At 36.5% G+C, this 20,965-nt stretch overlaps 2 protein-coding genes across 2 annotated transcripts; one reads left to right on the top strand and one right to left on the bottom strand.

Moving 5' to 3' along the window:
* Positions 1-10,401: 10,401 nt before the first annotated feature.
* LOC110744987 (uncharacterized) lies at positions 10,402-13,595 on the bottom strand. Its single transcript, XM_088245993.1, has 6 exons — positions 12,972-13,595; positions 12,352-12,579; positions 11,859-12,213; positions 11,634-11,761; positions 11,347-11,482; positions 10,402-10,960 (listed from the first exon to the last, which is right to left on the bottom strand). The coding sequence occupies exons 1-6, from the start codon at positions 13,313-13,315 to the stop codon at positions 10,721-10,723; spliced, it is 1,431 nt and encodes a 476-aa protein (XP_088102119.1). The 5' UTR covers positions 13,316-13,595; the 3' UTR covers positions 10,402-10,720.
* A 1,926-nt stretch (positions 13,596-15,521) lies between these two features.
* On the top strand, positions 15,522-18,275 carry LOC110744979 (disease resistance protein RPM1). Its single transcript, XM_088246153.1, has one exon. The coding sequence runs from the start codon at positions 15,522-15,524 to the stop codon at positions 18,273-18,275; it is 2,754 nt and encodes a 917-aa protein (XP_088102279.1).
* The last annotated feature ends 2,690 nt before the right edge of the window (positions 18,276-20,965 follow it).

Genomic DNA, 20,965 nt, shown 5'->3' on the forward strand with positions numbered 1-20,965 from the left:
CAACTCTAAATTGCAAGGACATTGCAATTTAGTTATTGAATTCTAAACACACAATTTAAATATAAAATTAACACTAGTAAAAAAAACCCTTTGCGCGACCAAATTTTGCGCGACGAAACACAATTCGTCGCTCAAAGTGACTTTGCGCGACGAAAATGAAACTTCGTCGCTCAAAGTCTTACGCGACTAAATTTTGCGCAACGAAACACAAATCGTCGCACAAAGGTGGCGTTTGGCCCCGCTGAAATTTTTAAAAAAGCAGCTTTAATAAAAATTTGGCACACCCATGGTGTTTGGTAAACATCAGAAATCAGCTTTTTTTTAAAATCGCGGTCAATGATCGCTGTTTTTCCGAAGCAGGCATAACCCAGCTTTTAAAAGCTGCTTTAAAAAAAATTTAACCGGTGGTTTTAATGAATGTTTTACTTTCCCATAATGCCCTCACTTATTTTTCAAATAGACAGTCATTGTCCCTCCAATACAATCAAGCAACGCAAACTCCTCTTCTTCCCCATTCTGCAGACTCCCATTTTCTTCTTCATTCCTTTTTGCTATTCGTCGTCTGCAACAAATCCCACCCAAGCTCCAGCCACAACCACAACCTCCCTTTTTCTATTCGTCTTCTGCAACAAACGCCACCCAATCTCCAACCACAACCACAACCTCCGACCATGGGCTGTAGACGACGACGATGACAGACAAGCACTGATGGCAGACGACGATGACAGCGATGACAGACGACGATGACAGCGATGACAGACGACGAAGACTCCACAGCTTGGATTATAGACGACGATGACGACCGTGCAAGGAGGACGACCTCTCTGGGCAAAGGGAGAAAAATAGAACAAGGAGTAGAAGAGAAAAATTTTGAAAAAAAAAAAGTGCAGAGAGAAAGGAGAAGAAGAAGCAGATGACAGGAGAAAGGAGAAGAAGAAGATGAAAATGGAGGAGAAGAAGAAGATGAAAATGGAGTAGCAGAAAGAGATGCAGAGATCTGGAAACCAAAAAAGGGGTTCCCAATAAAAAAAAAGAGATGCAAAGAGACGAAAAAGTTCTGACTCAAAAAGTGTAAATTAAAAATATAAAAAAAATGTAGAGTAAATGGGTTTTTTTTTTTTTTTAAAGTAGAAAAAGAAATAAGAAAACAACAAATAATTTCATCATGATTCATGTCCTTTTTTGTCATTATACACACTAAAAGCAATTCTAATAAAAATTTGCCAAACACTTTGATTACTCACAGCATTTTTTCAAATATAGTTTACCAAACGCCTAACTGATTTTTTTCACAGCTGATTATTTTTGCAGCACAGCAGAAGCAGTTTTTTTTAAAAGCACAGCAATGCCAAACTAGCCCAAAGTCACTTTGCGCGACAAACCTTTGCGCGATGAAGTGTGGTTCGTCTCGTAAAGTCTTTACAAAAATAAAGAAAATAAAAAAAATTATTTGTAAAAATCTTTGCATGACTTTGCGCGACGAAACAATGAAATTCGGTGCACAAAGTCTTGCGCGACGAAGTGTATTTCGTCGCGCAAAGTCTTTACAAAAATAAAGAAAATAATTTTTTTTTATAAAAATCTTTGCATGACTTTGCGCGACGAATTTATAAACTTCGTCTCGCAAAGTCTTTACAAAAATAAAAATAAATAAAATAAAATAATTATTTTGTTAGAAAATATAATATTTTTAATGTATTATATTTTAAATTGACGATCAAATTGGTTCATTGTATTCATATAGGGTCACAGAGTGTAGCTGTAAAAAATCATCAAAATCGAAATTGAAATAACCGTTAAATCGTGATTTTTCGTTTATAACCGTCGAAATTTTTTGTCCTATTACTTGATCTCTGAATGTTTATTTCTTCCGATTTTGGGCGTATATGATCTCGAAGTATAAACAAACAAGTTTGACGGTTGGATCTTTGAAACTAGTTTCGTAGAATGCGTATGCCATCAAAACAATATATTCACTAACAATTAAGAGTTTATTTATACTTTCATTAAATACAACATAAGATTTTGTGGTATCCACTAGTGTAAATATTTTAAATTGAAGATCAAATTGAGTCATTGTATTCATATATAGGTTCAAGGAGTGTAGCTGTAAAAAATCATCAAAATCGGAGTTAAAATAACCGTTAAATCGTGATTTTTGTTTATAACCATCGAAAAGTTTTGTCCCATTACGTGATCTCTGAATGTTTATTTTTTTCGATTTTTAGGGTATACGATCTCGAAGTATAAACAAACAAGTTTGACGGTTGGATCGTTGAAACTAGTTTCATAGAATACATATGCCATCAAAACAATATATTCACTAACAATTAAGAGTTTATTTATACTTTCATTAAATATAACATAAGATTTTGTGGTATCCACTAGTGTCAATATTTTAAATTGACGATCGAATGCAGTCATTGTATTCATATAGGGTCAAGGAGTGTAGCTGTAAAAAATCATCAAAATCAGAGTTGAAATAACCGTTAAATCTTGATTTTTCGTTTATAACCATCAAAATGTTTTGTCCCGTTACTTGATCTCTGAAAAAAAAAATTTCCCGATTTTTGGCGTATATGATCTCGATGTGTAAAAAAATAAGTTTGATGGTTGGATCGTTGAAACTAGTTTCATAGAATGTGTATGCCATCAAAACAATATATTCACTAACAATTAAGAGTTTATTTATACTTTCATTAAATATAACATAAGATTTTGTGGTATCCACTAGTGTCAATATTTTAAATTGACGATCGAATGCAGTAATTGTATTCATATAGGGTCAAGGAGTGTAGCTGTGAAAAATCATCAAAATCAGAGTTGAAATAACCGTTAAATCTTGATTTTTCGTTTATAACCATCAAAATGTTTTGTCCCGTTACTTGATCTCTGAAAAAAAAAATTCCCGATTTTTGGCGTATATGATCTCGATGTGTAAACAAATAAGTTTGATAGTTGGATCGTTGAAACTAGTTTCATAGAATGTGTATGCCATCAAAACAATATATTCACTAACAATTAAGAGTTTATTTATACTTTCATTAAATATAACATAAGATTTTGTGGTATCCACTAGTGTCAATATTTTAAATTGACGATCGAATGCAGTCAATGTATTCATATAGGGTCAAGGAGTGTAGCTGTAAAAAATCATCAAAATCAGAGTTGAAATAACCGTTAAATCTTGATTTTTCTTTTATAACTGTCGAAATGTTTTGTCCCATTACTTGATCTCTTAATGTTTATTTTTTCCAAATTTTGGCGTATACGATCTCGAAGTATAAACAAATAAGTTTGACGGTTGGATCGTTGAGTAGCTTTAAATTTGTTTATTTTGTACGTATAACACTTAAGAAATTGAATAGTATATATATTTATTAGTAGGTTTAAATTTTTTTTAAGACTTTGCGCGACCAATATAATAATTCATCGCGCAAAGTATACTCTAAAAATTTGGGCGGGTACCAAAAATGAGAATTTTTTTAAAATTTTTTTTTTTACGACTTTGCGCGACTAATATATAGTAGTTCGTCGCGCAAAATATACTCTAAAAATTTGGCGAGTACCAAAAACGGGAATTTAAAAAAAAAAATACTACTTTGTGGGACGAATACTACTTCGTCGCGCAAAGTTTTGCGGGACCAACATATAGTCATTCGTCGCGCAAAGTATACCCGAAAAATTTGGGCGCGTACCAAAAATGCGAAATTTTTTTTAATTTTTTTTTCCACCTTTGCGCGACCAAAATATAGGTACCAAAAATGCGAAATTTTTTTTCCAACTTTGCGCGACCAATATATAGTAGTTTGTCGCGCAAAGTATACTCTAAAAATTTGGCGGGTACCAAAAATGGGAATTTTAAAAAAAAAAAATTACGACTTTGCGGGACCAATATATAGTCGTTCGTAGCGCAAAGTATACCCGAAAAATTTGGGCGGGTACCAAAAATGGGAAGCGGGAATATTGTGGTCGCGCAAAACTTTGAGCCACCAAAATTTCGTCGCGCAAAACCCTAAAAATTTGGGCGCGCAACAAAAATGGGAATTTTTTTTTAAAAAAAATTTCGAGACTTTGCGCGACCAATATATTGTTTCGTCGCGCAAAGTGATACGGTTTTTAAAACCAAAATAACACCTCCACCATTTTCTCAATGTCTTCTACTCTTACCTCTCCTCTCTCTTTCCTTCTCCCCAAATCCTACCCTTTCTCTCACACTCACTCCTCTCACTTAGTCTCTCATCTCTCTCTTCACTATCTCTCACTCTCACTCACTCTCTTATCTCTCTTTTCATCATCTCTCACTCTCACTCACTCTTTCATCTCTCTCTCACTATCTTCTCTATTCTCTCACACTCACTTCTCCCTCTCATTCTCACTCACTCAAAATCTTGCCAAAAGGTATATTCTCTCCAAAGTTTAATTTTTTTTCTTCATTAATATGTGTTTTTGGAGTTAGTTTTGAGTTTATGCCAATTTTTTGTTATTTTGTTGTTATTTGACAATATTTGTTTTTTTTGTAGGGAATCGTCAAGACTTTGACGGCTAAAGTTGAGGATTTGGACGCTATCGAAACATATCCTCCGCCACTACCACCACAATAGGCTTGTAGATTTTATTATTGTACTTTGTTAATTTATGTGTACATTTTGAATATTATATATATTGGATAATTTGACCACTATTTTTCGTATGTAATTTTATTTTGAATATGTCAATTTAAATTAAAGTAATTAAAAAAAAATCATACAATTAAATTAAATTTAAAAAGTAAAAATTTGAAAAATTAATATAATGAAATTGATATAAAAGAAATAATAAAACAAAATGTCAAAAACCTTGGGCGACAAAATATTTCGTCGCGCAAACTATTAAACTAGTTAATTTTAATTAAAAAATTTTAAAAAATAAAAAATAAAAAAAATTGAATATTTCGTCGTGCAAAGATTTGCGCGACATTAGGATTCGTCGCGCAAAGTGTATTTGCGCGACGTTAACTTTCGTCGCTCAAAATAATATTATTCGTCGCGCAAAGTAATTAATATTCGTCGCGCATAGTTGATACTATTCGTCGCGCAAAGTAGTTATAATTCGTCGTGCAAAGTATCTTTTAGCGACGTTAGTATTCGTCGCGCAAAGTTGTTATAGTTCGTCGCGCAAAACCTTTCTTTACGATCTTTGCGCGACAGAACTTGCGCGACCAAAATTTCATCGCGCAAAGTGTTTTTTGTAGTAGTAATGTTATGCATCTTGTTTTAATTTAACCATGTTGTATCGTATCTATGAAATAAAATGTTGATTTCCAAATTTTGTCCAAATTTTGATTTTTTTTGGGTTGAAATGTTCACGGAAAAAAAAACTAACATAACATGAACAAACATTAAAGTAAAATAGTTAACCAAAAAAAAACACCAAGTAAATCAAATTACATCATAAAAAAAATATAGAGCCCGCCATGAATATAGGGCCTCCCATTGTGGGAGAGATTCCTTTAGAGCCCCAAAGATTCCATCGGAGCTCTAAATGGGGCTCTATAAAACCTTTTTAGAGCCCCAACCATTGGGGATGGCCTTACAAGCTCCTGCTTGATGTCATCAATTTTATCACGAACACCGCCTATGGAGGATGCTTCTTTCTCAAGAATGGTCACAATTTTGCCGATCAAGAAGTCTGTTGGTATGGCCATATTAGCCTTGTATCCAAACTAGTTGCTCACAATGGAAGAACGAATTTGAGTATAGAAAAGGTTGAAAGATGAGCCAAATGAATCAAGTGACGATTTCAGCTGGCAGTGGCAGTTCCTCCAATGTGCAAGAAATTTCAGTGATTTGAAATTGTATTTTGAGCACAGCAAATGGAAAATGATATCTGAATTTGCAAATACGTAACAGACTGAGACAAAGATGTCTTTGTGTGAAGATGGAAAGACTGGTCTTCTTTGTGCATCTGCTGGTTTGCATATGTAATAATGTTGGAGATTGAAGGAGGTTGTGTTGTTTGCACTTTTTTATTTCCGATGGGGTTGTTGTTTGTACTCCAGCTTGGCTGATTGAAAAATTCCTATAGCTTTTACTGCTGAAAGTCTTTAATTTTTATCATCAAGAGTGAGTTGTATGTTGACTTTGAATATTATGCTCGATTGCTGACTTTGAATCCACAGAACCATATTCATTCACTTTGCTCATTTTGTTTGCTTCTTGATAACTTATTATACTCTCATGTTATTTATCTATCTGGTAGCAAATGTTGAAAAAGTCTTCAAATTTAGTAGCAAAGATTTCACAAATCATATTAAAAGCTTAAACTCATAACTCAATTTCAAAGGCAATATATTTTAATAGAAGCAGCTCATTACATGCTGGAAAGTTGGAAAGGATGGAGTGGACTTGTATGTTAGAGTGCTAAAATATGAATATGGGTTTGAATATGTTAGGTTCTTATTTTTATTCTTCTCCATAAGGAGGTATATATAAGAATTTACATGAGTACTTTACAAGGAATTAGATATAGAAAAGGATTAGGAAAGTATCTCCTAATTATACAATGATTTGACAACTATATAAAATAGGAAAGTAAATCCCTTAATTAACCAAGGAAATAAATCTATAAAATAGGAAAGTAAATCCCTTAATTAACCAAGGAAATAAATCTATAAAATAGGAAAGTAAATCCCTTAATTAATCAAGGAAATAAATCTCCTTGATTAATTAGGAGACTCACTTCAACACTCCTCCTCAAGTTGGTGCATATACGTCAAATGCCCAACTTGGTAAGTGAGTCATGAAATTCGTAGCACCCAAGTCGATAATCCACGCGAATTTTTGAGAGGACATATGAAAAGTAGAACATCAGGATTGACCGCATGCTTTTGTGAGTCTTAAGATTCGATCAACTGCATTCCTATGAGACACATTGTGCCCATGTGCCATTCTTCTGGATAGCTCGCATTTCTTCATTCATGTCTTCTTCCCATTTTTGGTCTTCTAGTGCTTCAGTTACACTGTTGGGAACAGGTATGTCGGCTAACTGCTTCACAAAGTGTACCCGTGACTCTGATAATCTGTTGAGGGATACATAATTGTTGATGGGATATTTCCCCTTTGCATTAAGATCTGCTTCGTAGTGAACTGGAGGTTTACCACGATTCTTCCTTTTTTTGGAATCTGATGTGCAGGCTATGTGCCTTCTGAATGACGTCCTCAGCAGGTGATTGGTGTGGTACTGGAGCTGAAGCGGACAAAATCTCATAAGACGGTTCAATTTCCTCCTCCTGATTTTGACAGCATGGAGAAAATTGATCGTTTTCCTCTGGTGACCGGTCGCAGGATTTTGGGGACCGGTCGGTTTGAAACAGCTTCTCTGACTACCAGTCGCTTTCCACTGGCGACTGGAAGTTTTGAAGCAGATTCTCCGTGTTCGAAGAACTAAGGGGGGGCCGGTCGCTTTCCACTGGCGACCGACCATTTGATTTGATTTGATTTGATTTGATTTGATTTGATTTGATTTGATTTTTTTTATTTTTTTTTTAAAATATGAGAAAGTGGATTCGGTGGTTTTGGAAACGATATCCATGGCAGCGGAAGGATTTAAGAATAAGATAAAAAAGATGTGTTTTAGGGTTTCGGGATTCAGGATTCAGGATTCAGAGTGTGTTTAGGGTTTCGGGGTGTGTTTAGGGTTTCGGGATTCAGGATTCAGGATTCAGGATTCAGGATTCAGGATTCAGGATTCAGGATTCAGAGTGTGTTTAGGGTTTCGGGGTGTGTTTAGGGTTTCGAGATTCAGGATTCAGGATTCAGAGCTTCAGGATTCAGGGTTCAGAGTTTCAGGATTCAGGGTTTCGGGATTCAGATCTGAATCTGAAACAAGGAATTTGATTTAGGATACGAGGATACGATACGAGGATATGAGGAATGCGATACGATGATACGAGGATTTAGAGAACACAGAAACCCTGTGAACACGGCTAAAGGACACAGAAACCCTGTGAATACGGCTAAGGACATAGAAACTTCTCTTCAATTCTCTTCTCCCCCTGAAGAGAAGGGTATGTCGGAGTCAAGAAAGAGGCAAAATCTCCATGATAAAAAAAAACAGATCCGTTTTCACTCCCCCTCCCCCCCTTGAAGAGGAGGGGAGGAGAAATTTTGATATGAGAATTTAGAGACAACCGAGGATCGATTGCTCTGATACCATGCTAAAATATGAATATGAGTTTGAATATGTTAGGTTCTTATTTTTATTCTTCTCCATAAGGAGGTATATATAAGAATTTACATGAGTACTTTACAAGGAATTAGATATAGAAAAGGATTAGGAAAGTATTTCCTAATTATATAATGATTTGACAACTATATAAAATAGGAAAGTAAATCCCTTAATTAACCAAGGAAATAAATCTATAAAATAGGAAAGTAAATCCCTTAATTAATCAAGGAAATAAATCTCCTTAATTAATTAGGAGACTCACTTCAACATAGAGAACCCCAACAAATATTTAACCCACCCACATGTCTCATATAGTAATACAAGTGAGGGAAAATTTGCAATTTGGTGTGATTAAGAAAAGATTTCTAATTTCTTTAATGGGTTATTTACACTAACACCCTCCACGGGGGTTCAAAAATTATGACAACACCCTTTAGAAATGAGTTGTGTTTCCATATAGGCTTCGAAAAGCTTACACTTTTGGAGTTGCTTAAGGCCTGTCTGTAACGTTTTCATAGAATGTTTTTAGAGAATATTTTTTAAAAATCAAACGATAAAACAAATTTGCATTTTCAAAATTCAAGCTACAAAAAGCAAGCTAAATCCGTATATCAGTTTCGTGAGCTGCATAATGTATGTATGGTTAATTTATTTGATAATCATATTTCTGTTTCGTTTGTAATATCTGTTGCAGAATCAAATTGTAGAAAAATGGCGCAAAGATCACTTTTTGCTTAGATGGAAATATTGATCTTCTTTTTGTCCTTCTTGTTAATCAAAGCCGCCATGTTGATAATGTTGGAGACTGAAGGTTTTTCACCCAAGCAGCCATATGTTGTGCTGTATGAACTTGATTTTTGTTTGATGGCCTGGGTGGTGTTTTATTTACTTATGTATTTTAACAGATGGGGTGTTGTTTTATTTAGTAGCGACGTTTTTGTCATCCTTCCAAAGATTGTTGACAAATATTTGGTCAGGCGAGAAGACAAGTTCTTCATGGAATTGTAGCCCTCTTTGTTACCAAAAAAAAAAATTAATTGTATTTGTTTTGTGAATTTTCATATCCCGGTAAGATATAATATCCAGCCAATAATACTAGACTGGATGAGGTTTTATTTATTTATCAAATAATGTGTCAAATTGTCAACATACATGTCATTCTCATACAGAGCAGCCAAATAGATCTCAATTCATATATGGTGGTCCTTGTTTAAGTCGGATTAAATAAACGTTAAAGACGAACACTAGAGCATAAGCAACTAATCAATTAATAAGTTAATACGATATCCACCACTTGTTTGGGTCCTCTCGACATTTTTTTATCCCATGATCTGAATCCATCATTTTATAAGTCATAATTGAAAGAAATCCTTACGAAAAAAAATTCACTTACATCAATAAATGAGATCAAATAAATAAAACACAATGTTGTTGATAAACAATAAAATGCTCGAGGCAATGATAAAATGCCTAGACAGTTTCAGATTTTACAAGCACTATCGCAGTCGCCTTTCAATCAACCAAAATGTGCGCCAACTCCATGACTAAATCAACGGTATGTAAATTCAATCTAATGCAATCCAATTTTCATTGGTTTCAATAACATTGACGGATTGGATTATCGGTTCGATTGGCGGATCAAGAATTGAAAATCCAATTTAAACCGAACCAATCCAATATACACATTAATATATTAATTGTACTTTCGAATAAATTAAAAACATTAACATATTAAATATATTATTATATTAATTTCTATTAAAAATTAATATATTAATGTCATATCTTTAATCAAATTGAATTTTGTATTATATGTAATGAAAGATTATGAAGTTTTTTTGTGATGATTATTTTTTCATACAAACTGATCATCGGATTCAATCCAATGTACATTGGATCAGATTGAATTGGATCCTAACATCCAACCATATTGAATTGGATTGTAAAATTTGTAATCCAATAAAAGATTGGATTGGTAAAAAACCATTGGTTTCAAATTGATGCTCACCCTTAGGTAGAACAACACATTAATTTAGATGGGGACGACGGACTTTCATGACATAAAATATTAGAATTGCATAGCCAAGCAGGCAATCCTGTAAACAATGATATTAGGTTTTCGGAAAAAGGCAAAGTCATTTGTGTAACAGAAACAACATGCTAGTACAAGGGAATTTCTAAGAGTCTTGAACATGAGCAAAATTCAGTCAGTTCCTTCTCAAAGGTGTCCTTAAACATTTCAGACAAGTAAATTATAAAGATCCTTACCATAGGACCTGATAGTGTTACATAGATCCAACGATACTTGACAATGAAACATGGTAGTGGCGGAAATGCAAAAGGGAAAAGATCCCATATAACACTATGTTTAGAGGTTTATTGCTTTTGTATTTTCTTCAAAGGAGTGATAAGAGACTAGCCTAATATCTTGAACTTCGCTGTTAAAACCTACTTACATCTCTCAGCACACCAAAATTGTCAGGGAGACCAAACATTACTGGCAACAAATTGCCTAGAAACCAAAGAAACCAAGCTCACTGGCTCTCTCTTTCTCAAATGTCTCGAAGTACTGATAGATGATTGTGACTGCAAGCAGAATTCCCGTTCCTGAACCAATTGCACCCATGAAATCGGCCAACACTGTCAGAGCACCAATGCACATGCCTCCAAAGGCGGCAGCTGTGGGAATGTATCGGTTCAACTCTTTCTGCAAGTTTGATTCACGATGACCAGGCATCACCATTTGTTGTTCCTGCAAATTAGAAAGGAAGATGTAATTTAGCATGATGCATAGCTGTGTGTATAATACACAATGCCGCAGATTTAAGAGTAGTCAAATGCAGTCCTCAAAGAGGCCTTGGTATGCCCTGACCCTGGGATGGGGTACCCTCCCCTCCCCCTAAACTTTTCTTCATTAAAAAAAAAAAAAAAAAAAAAAAAAATGTCAAATGCACTATGTATATAAATTGTGCATTTGGTAGGAAAATAATTCGAGTGGGATGGGTCTGATCTGGCCACTAAACTCAAGACAAGACCATAAGGTCAAACAAATCGTAAGATATGAGAATACAATGGGTAGGAGCCACACTAACCCCCTCATTTGCAACAAAAGAGAATACATAAACTATTTGAACTTACCTTGAGCTGCTTGGCAACATCTTTGGCAGAGGATCCAGAAACTTCAATCCATGTTTTTGAGAAAAGTGCACAGGCTGACAGCATGAACACAAGATAGAAGAGTGCATGGAAAGGATTGGCTGCCATATCAGCTAAGCTGCAAAACATTATAGCAACGTATCAATTAAAGCAGCCATCAGCAAGAATGGAGGGCGAAGCACACATAATTATCAGGTTTACGAACAAAAATGCAAGCTTTATTAGGCAGAGAACATAACATCTTCAAGAGGGAAAGTAATCTAAATTACCTTGAAGGGGCAGTGATATAATATGCAAGACCACCGACCGGAATGAATTGTCCACCAGAATATTCAGACTCCTTCCACTTACCCAAAAGATTCACAAGGAAATTTCCACTGTACCTCCTGTACAGCAACTGTACATAAAAATTTAAAAAGAAAAACAAATTGTTACACTGCACAGTAGAAGAAACAGTCACAACCTGTCCATACAAACATAAAAAACTCCAGTACCTGGGATATGAAGTAGAGGTTGGACACAAGTGCAGACTGCAGAATGATTGGCATGTTGGAGGTGTAGAACAGCTTGATAGGATAGGAACCCTGCTGCCCACGAGCATTCTTTGATCTCACAGGCAGAACCACACGGAACCCTTGGAAGTAGATTACAATAAGGAAGATCAACACTGTCGCAAGCAGATTTGTAACATTTGGAAGATTCTGCCGGTAAAAGGCCTCTCGAAGAGCTCGAACCTTATCTGATCGGGTTATCAGAAGATGGAACAGGGCAATAACGGCACCTTCAAATTCAGCTCCTCGGCCACTGTTGATAGTGGTGGGACTAAACGCCTTCCAGATAATGTTTTCACTGATAAAGAATTATATCACTTTTAAAGTACTCAATTTGGAAAATTTTGAACGTGCTGAACTCGTAAACTATTGAGCTGTTATGCAAAAGATCCCACTGATGGACATAACTAGGCAGAAGAAAGGATTACAAACTCACCAGATATTGGTGGCAATGAAAAGAGAAATTCCAGAGCCTAGACCATATCCCTTCTGAAGCAGTTCATCCAAACATATCACAATGATACCGGCAAAGCAGAGCTGAATGATAATGAGAATGGCATTTCCAACTCCAAGTTGCCCAACACTACCATACATGCCCGAGAGAACATACGCAACTGCCTCACCAATAGCTATCAGGATGCCCAATAACTTCTGTGCTCCATTCCTGGGACGAAAAACGGAAATCATCACGTAGAATACAAATAGCAAGATGCATAAGCAAGTTGCAAGTTGCAAATGAAAGAGAATACTAAATATTACCTTAGAAAAGAATTGAACAACAGAAACTTCCTAACAAAATAAGTTAACTAGAGACAAGTGAACACAATTAACATGTATAATTTTAGAAGGCAGTAGAAAAAATGGCTCTATAATAACCCAAAACTGAAAACTCCATTTTTAATGTTTCCAGATTTCAAGCCCGTATTTTGAAACAGTTATGAAAACCCTTTTGGCTGCAATAGTATGCAAATTCAAGCATTCAAACGAACAAATCAAGAGTGATAAAACCAAATTAAAAATTAAATATAAAGGCCTAGAGATGGAGATTATACTTACAAAAGAGCACGATCTTCGCGTACATTGTTGTCGACTTCAATGATCTTAGAGCCAGCAAGGAGTTGCATGACGAGCCCAGATGTGACAATTGGAGTGATCCCAAGCTCCATGACAGTGCCTCGGTTGGAAGCAAGAATCACACGCATCCAATAGAAGGGATCTGCGCCAGTTGTGGAGTGAATGCCATACAGAGGGAGCTGGCTGCATACCAAGAAAATGAAGAGGGAGATGACGGTGTATATCACCTTCTCTCTGAAGGGGACTTTCCTGTCAGCGCTCTGCACTTCCGGCAAAAACGAAAGGAAGGGTCTCACCAGATGAAGAACTCGAAATCCACCTCCCATCTCGCTTTGTCAAAGCTAGAGACGGGCCAAAGCCAGATCTGGTCGGCGTGGCAGAGAGAGAGAGAGAGAGAGGAGAAGGATATGAAGAAATGGCGCAGAGATACAGAGAAGAAGAGAGGTAACGGCGCAGAGAAGAGAAGAAAATAGGTTTCACGCGAGTTTTAATTTTGTTCAAATTGAAAGGCAATAAATTTAATGTTTAGACAAATAATACAACGGTGAATGCGTTAGTCGAGTGGTGTGGGCTTTGAAGTGAAGCCTTAGTCCAGGGGGGACTGGGTTCGAAACCCTTTGTGGGGAATGGTCTTTCAAGTTCCAGTTTTTATTTTGCTTCAAGTTTCAGTTTTTAGTTTTAAATTTTATTTAAAATTGACAGAATTAATCACAAATAGGAAGAAGGAAGGGGGTAGATATGATGCTGAGGGCAAGAAGGCACAGCTCCTCTACAACCTTCAATTCAAACTTTGGATATCGAACAGGAACACAGAGATAAGAGGCACTTTCAAGTAAGCTTGGGGTTGAGGAGCAAAATAAGTTTTAGGTTAGGTTAGGTTAGGTTAAATATATAATTAAAGTTGTTGGTTTCTACTTTCCAGTCAGGAAAGTTCTGTTAATTGCCTCCATCATATGCTATGATTCTCTCCCTTGATTTAGTCTATATATGCTGATTCCTTCCTTTTGTAGCATTCTTTCTGTCTAAATTGGGTGTGTTTCTGTTTTTGCCTCAATGAATGAATAAGATGAAGTATCATTTTCTATTACATTACCCTCTAATGGATTAAGAAATCGAAAATTGCAAAGAATTTTTAAATTTATGGCAATAAATAATTTTAGTGTTTGGATTTATGTATGTCGAATTTTGTAAATGACAGAAATTACAATGAAATGCGAATTCATACTCAATAGAAATTGTGAAATGACGCCTCTTTTGTCGGAAATTAAAATTGGGAATCCCAATCCCCAATTTTCACGATTTTTTTTTTTTCTGCTTATCATTTAATAAGTTCCGTGCTTAAGTTGCCAAACAATGGATTACACACATACTATTGGAAGCATTGGTGGCTGCTAGCTGTGATTAGCTATTGGTGGTTGTCCCATTTACACGTTTGTTTCCCTTAATTTATGGTGACTTGATCTTGTTACTTGTAATTAGAGTTTTCCTATAATTAGGGATTAAATCACGGAAGTTAAGGTTGTGGCGTGTTGGCCAACAGCTCTTAGACTAGCCAATGGTTCTTAACCTGGCCAGTGGATATTAGCCTTCCCCAGCTTATGCATATATATATATATATATATATACCTTTGTAATCTTGTAAAGAAGATATAATGAGAAAACATATTCTCCCCATCATTTTCCACACATACTTTTAACAATCCCCAGAAGAGGTTAAAGCAAATCCTCCATCATCCATCCAAACAAACATATCCAAACAAGATCAGGCTAATCTAGCAACAACATGTGTGCTGCTCTATTTTGGCAACAACATGTGTGGGAAATCAATGAAAAAACAAGTTAACAAGAGAATTTTGAACGGAGATACTCTGAAATTATTTGTCTCTCACATAGCCATACTCAGACATGAAGACTTAAGAAGGCTTTTCTGGCCCATCTAGTTTGACAAAAGAACAAAAAAATAATAATGATGAAAGGCTTTCAGGACATCTCTTTGGTCTTGATGAGCAGGACAAGTGCAAGTGGAAATAGGTAACCCCATGTATGAAAAAGAGAAGAAAGAAACCATTGACTGATGCCCATTTTCTTACCCTGTTGTGTCCTTTCATGGTCTAAGCGTTCCCACGTACCTCTCCATTTTCTTTCTTAAACCTTGTCGTTTTATCTCACTGAGTTTGCTATTAGAGCTCATTGACAGAGGAGAGAGTCCTGTTCTTCACATAATTGAAGCAAATCATTCCATTTCTTTTATGAGCTTTCATATCCCATCAGATCAGATCTACCCAAGACTTGGTATGTTTTTCTTCATCGGTTTAGATTCATGGTCCAAGAATTTTACTACGTAATTGATAAAGCATGCAATTCAAGTTAAGTTAGGATTTGCATAAAATAAAACTGCTCCATTTTGCACATGATGATTGCCTATATATGCACCATTTTCATATTTTGTTTTGATCTTAAAACATTTGCACATTTGTGAGAGCTATACTTTGGAAATTCTGTCAATTAGGGTTGCATAAGAGGTGAATCCATATGGACTCAGCTCCAACAGCTCTCTTGGTTGGCAAAATTATGGACATTCTCGAGAACGAAGCATACTCCATAGCTGCTGTCCGTGATGAAGTTGATGAGATTAAGCAGGAGCTAGTAAGCATGACATCCTTCCTAGAGGATGTTGACGGCAAGAAAACACAGACAGAAGCACAGAAAGCTTGGGTCACAAGTGTCAGAGACTTAACCAGTGATGTTGAAGATATCATCGATGAATTCATGTATCTTATGTATGAGCAGCAAAGTAGGGGACGATTTGCAAGGTGGATCCACAGGACCATTCATATTCCAAAGAATCTCTTCTATCGGCGTAAAATTGCCAACAAGTTACAGAAAATCACTAAAATGATCAAGGCCATTCCAGAGAGAAATAAGAGATATGCTCTTGATGGTGTAGTAGGAACAAGTTGGGATGATATTAGCAAATGGGTCAAGAACCAAGCAGTGTCTTCTCTCTTTATTAACGAAGATGAACTCGTCGGGATTGATGGAAAGAAGCAAACATTAACTGCATGGCTGCTCAATGAAGAGCAACACCTAACTGTTGTCTCTGTGGTCGGGATGGGAGGATCTGGGAAAACAACTCTAGTTGCCAAGACCTTCACCAATGAAACTATAAAGAGACATTTTGATTCTTATGCTTGGATCATTGTCTCCCAAACTTATGTGATTGAAGACTTGTTTCGAAGCTTGATCAAGGAACTCCACCAAGCAAGGAATGAAGATGTCCCTGCAGACCTGCTATCCATGGGCTACAGAGACTTGCTGCAACTTTTGCTGAACTACTTGGAGTCTAAAAGGTACCTAGTAGTACTGGATGACGTGTGGGATATCAAACTTTGGAGGGAAATAAGGATAGCACTTCCAGATAGACAGCTTGGAAGTCGAATCATGCTTACAACTCGAAAAGAAGACATAGCATTCCATTGTTTTGGAGTTGAAAGCCATGTTCACTGTATGCAACCCCTGGAAAAGAATGACGCTTGGGAGCTTTTCAGCAGGAAATCATTCTCTACCTTTGATGGTAAATGTTGTCCACCAGAGCTTGAAAAAATAGCTTGGGAACTCATGGAAAAGTGTAAAGGCCTACCTCTAGCTATCATAGCTTTAGGTGGTCTTATGTCTTCCAAGAAATCAGCTGCGGAGTGGAGTAAAGTCTACAACGGCTTAAATTGGCATCTAACAAGCCATCATTTGTTAGAACCTGTGAAGAGCATCTTGTTACTTAGTTTCAATGATTTGCCATATCGCTTGAAGCATTGTTTTCTATATTGTTCCCTTTTTCCAGAAGATTATTTGATTCGAAGGAAAAGGCTCATTAGGTTATGGATAGCTGAAGGATTTGTTGAACATGCTAGAGGGGTCACACCAGAACAAGTTGCAGATAGCTATCTTACGGAACTCGTTTTTCGTAGCATGCTACAAGTTGTAGAGAGGAATGAAACCGGTAGGCCAAAATCATGTCAGATGCATGACCTTATGCGAGAGCTTGCCCTGTCAACATCTGAGAAAGAAAAATTTTCTGTTGTATATGATGGGAAAGAAGCACTGGAAGACATTGGAGCCCGCCGTTTGTCAATCCAAACAACCGACGGAGGAATTAAATCTTGCATTGGTACATCACGCCCTCGTTCTTTTCTTTTATTCGTTACTGGCATATTCTCATTTTCTTTCTCAAAGTCATTGCCTTCTGGATTCAAATTGTTGAGGGTTTTAGATTTGGAGGATGCCCCAATTGATAAGCTGCCACATAATTTAGTGTACTTATTCAACTTAAGATATTTAAGTTTGAAGGGATCTCAAATTAAGGAGCTTCCAAAAGCCATAGGACTGCTCCGCAACCTTCTGACATTGAACATCCACAATACTAAGATACAGGTACTTCCCAGAGGAATTTCCAAGTTGCTAAACCTGCGCCATCTAATTATGTACCGGTATACTGGAGAGCATATGAACTTCAAAACTGCCAATGGAACAAGAGTGCCATTGAATATTAGTAAGCTGAAGAAATTGGAAGTTTTGTCATTTGTTGAATCAGAAGGAAACATTATAAGGCTCATTGGGAATATGACTCAACTTACAAGGATTGGCATTATGAATGTAAAAGAAAGAGACGCAATGGACCTATGTGATTCAATTCAAAAGTTGAAGCTACTTCAGTACTTGGCTTTAATGGTAAGTGATGAGGAGGAGTTTCTTGACGTCAATGCATTATCTTCACCTCATCCACACCTTCGAAGGCTTACTTTTGCCGGCAAGCTGCAAAAGGTACCACCTTGGTTCTCTTCACTCCAGAACCTTACATGTCTGTATCTTCACTGGACTAGACTTGACGAGGATTTACTACCTCATATTGAAGCATTACCATGTCTGGGAAGGCTTCTACTTGTCAATGCCTATGTTGGTAACGAGTTGTGTTTCAATAGAGGCTTTCCAAAGCTTACTATTCTGGAGTTGTTTAATCTCCCCTTATTGAATAAGATAACTATAGCAGAAGGGGTGATGAAGAATCTCCAGTTATTAACACTTGGTAGATGTATGGAGTTAAAGGCATTGCCACAGGGTTTTGAGTACCTTAGTAAGCTAGAAACCCTGGAATTGTTGTCTGTTTCAATGCAACTTATAGAGTCCGTACAAGAAGGAGGTGTGGATCATCCAAAGGTAAAACACATCAACGTCATTACAAAGTATCGTTCGAAATGCTTGATAAAAGCTCATCTTTGTTCATCCACATGAAGGTACGTTTAGTTTTTTCTTGCTAGAAGGTATCTAATTTGAACTGTTCCAACAGAAATTGTTCCAAATTATTCCAAACTAACATTTTGGTAAAGCCATATAATACCAAATACCAAATCCTTAATAGTTAGTTTCTATACCATAATATAAGCATTGAAATTTCATCCAATTTCCATACTGGTTTCATAATGCTATTTTTTTCTGCAGAATCTAGTCTGAGAGGTGAAGATTCAATCCCGTTTGCGTCAGGAAGAACCCTTTCCGTTGTGAAGCTGCAAACACTAAATCTTATTTTCTTTTGTTAATAATTGAATGAAGTAATACCAAGACTCTCTGCTCATAGATTGCATTTTCAGTACTGTCTGTTTGTATGTCTTGTAATATTGTTGGAGATTGACTGTCACTTTAGTAGCAATTGATCAAAGATTTGAGCCATGCATTCTTTTGTGTTTCTTTTGTGTTTCAATTGATGAAAGATATGCTACTAGTTCTGCTCAGGCCTGCATAATTTTTTCACAACACTAGCCTAGAATTGGTTTCTAGCTTTGAAGCTGTAAATATTTAGCCACCCCATCCCCAGAAATTTCAATTCATTTACTGTTATTTTTAATTTAGCACCTCAAACCAAGTAAAGAATTCATATGTGTTCTTAGTTTTATTCCGAAGTTGAATAACTGAAATTTATATATACAAGCAAATGTTTAACTCATAAAGATGTTTTTACCAAGAAAGTGAAAAGGAAGCAATATGTGAGTTTGAGTAAGTCAATTTGAGAGGAAATTAGATACAGATTACACAAGTCATTATGAGGAAGAAGTACAAAGATAACATTATTTAAGAGAGATACATAGGCATTATCCTACTGTCCCAAAATTATGCTTGCTAGTTCATCCTGTCCAAAAATTAATCTACTCTCTGATCTTTACAACATACTGTACCGCAGACTAAGTCAAAAGAAATCTACAAAGATATAATTTTGTTCATAAGCACCTCATCAGACCAGCATAGCTCAATTTGATAACTGATTTCAAAGCAGTGCATGGTTCCCTCTGATCGGTGCAGCATTGCGGATTGCGTTTCTGCCAGTTACCTAGAGATAGAATTGAAACTAAAGTTCTTCATAGCACTGTGGCTAGACTTTTCCATCTGATGAGGGGAGTTTTCTATGAGCTTCCAAGGCCTTTGAGGAAGATTTAGTCCCCGAATTCGTGCCTTTGGAGGGAGATGAGGAAGAAGTTGGTAGCTTCTAGGGCAGCATCTGTTGCCAACAGTCCTTAGGCAACCTTGATGCTTCTGAGAGAACAATGAAAGCAACAAGAGTGAAGAGCAAGCACTTGTGCCTCCAAGAACCTGACATGTTGAATAATACTCTGGGAATTGACAGGCACTGTGCTACTTTATCATCCTAAGATGGCAGCTTTAGAGTATTGGTGGTAGCAGACAGGTTGAGTAATGTATGGAGTTAAAGGCATTGCCACAGGGTTTTGAATACCTTCGTAAGCTAGAAACACTTGAATTGTTGTCTGTTTCAATGCAACTTATAGAGTCCACACCAGGAGGTGTGGATCATCCAAAGGTAAAACACACACCATAATTACAAATCATCTTTCGAAATGCTTGATAAAAGCTCATCTTAGTTCATCCACATGAAGGTACGTTAGGTTTTTTTCTTGCTAGAAGGTATCTAATTTGAACTGTTCTAATAGAAATTGTTCCAAATTAACATCTTGACAATGCTATATATTTTTTCTATGGACCAAATACTATTTTCTATGCAGAATCTAGTATCAGAGGTGAAGATTAAATCCCGTTTGCACCAGGAAGAACCCTTTCTTTTGTGAAGTTGCAGAGACTAAATTGTATTTTCTATTATTAGTATTTGAATCTAATAATACCAAGAGTAGGTTCATAGATCGCTTTTTTGGTACTGTCTGTCTTTATGTCTTGCAATAATTTTGGTGATTGAATGTTACTTTAGTAGCAATTGATCAAACATCAGTTTCTCAGATTCGAGTCCTAGATTCTGCACAAAATAAAGTTAGTTCTAACTTTGAAGGCTGGTTTGTAACTTTGAAGCTGTAAATTTAGCCAGCCAATCCCCAGAAGTATTCATTTACTCTTATTCTCAATTTAGCACTTCAAACCAATCAAGTAAAGAATTCATCTTTTTCCTGTTTTTTTTTCCCAAGTTGAGTAACTGAAAAGTATATGCAAGCTAATGTTTAACTGAATAAAGATGTATTTGTTGAGAGTATTTGTCCCACATTGAGGAGTTAAGGAACCTAGCCTAGGTTTATAAGGAGTTGGGCTACTCCCCCCATGGTCAATTGGTTTTGGGTGGAACCTCAACTTCCTTCATGGTATCAGAGCAGGTTAGCCCACGTGTGAAAGCCGAACAGCCACACGTGCTCCACGTCACCCAATATGTGTTGTCCACGTGTTAGGCTTGAAAATTCGCTACACGTGCGAGGGTGTGTGAGAATGTGAAGGTAAAGAGTCCCACATTGGAAAGTTGAGAAACCTAGCAAGGGCTTATAAGGAGTTGGGTTACTTCCCCCATTGCCAATTGGTTTTGTGGTGGAACCTCAACTTCCTTCATGGTATCAGAGCGCAGGTTAGCCCACGTGTGAAAGCCCAACGGCCACACGCGCTCCACGTCACCCAATATGTATTGTCCACGTGTTAAGCTT

This window comes from Prunus avium, chromosome 8, assembly GCF_965620075.1.
Source record: "Prunus avium chromosome 8, drPruAviu1.hap1.1, whole genome shotgun sequence".
NCBI lineage: Eukaryota > Viridiplantae > Streptophyta > Magnoliopsida > Rosales > Rosaceae > Prunus > Prunus avium.

Excerpts from the sequence above, each read along its gene's own strand:
- LOC110744987 (XM_088245993.1), bottom strand. The coding sequence starts at position 13,315 with ATGGGAGGTGGATTTCGAGTTCTTCATCTGGTGAGACCCTTCCTTTCG. Across the intron at positions 12,580-12,971 it reads CGCGAAGATCGTGCTCTTTT|GAATGGAGCACAGAAGTTAT; the intron begins GTAAGTATAATC and ends TTTTCGTCCCAG. Across the intron at positions 11,762-11,858 it reads ACCTCTACTTCATATCCCAG|TTGCTGTACAGGAGGTACAG; the intron begins GTACTGGAGTTT and ends TTTTATGTACAG.
- LOC110744979 (XM_088246153.1), top strand. The coding sequence starts at position 15,522 with ATGGACTCAGCTCCAACAGCTCTCTTGGTTGGCAAAATTATGGACATT.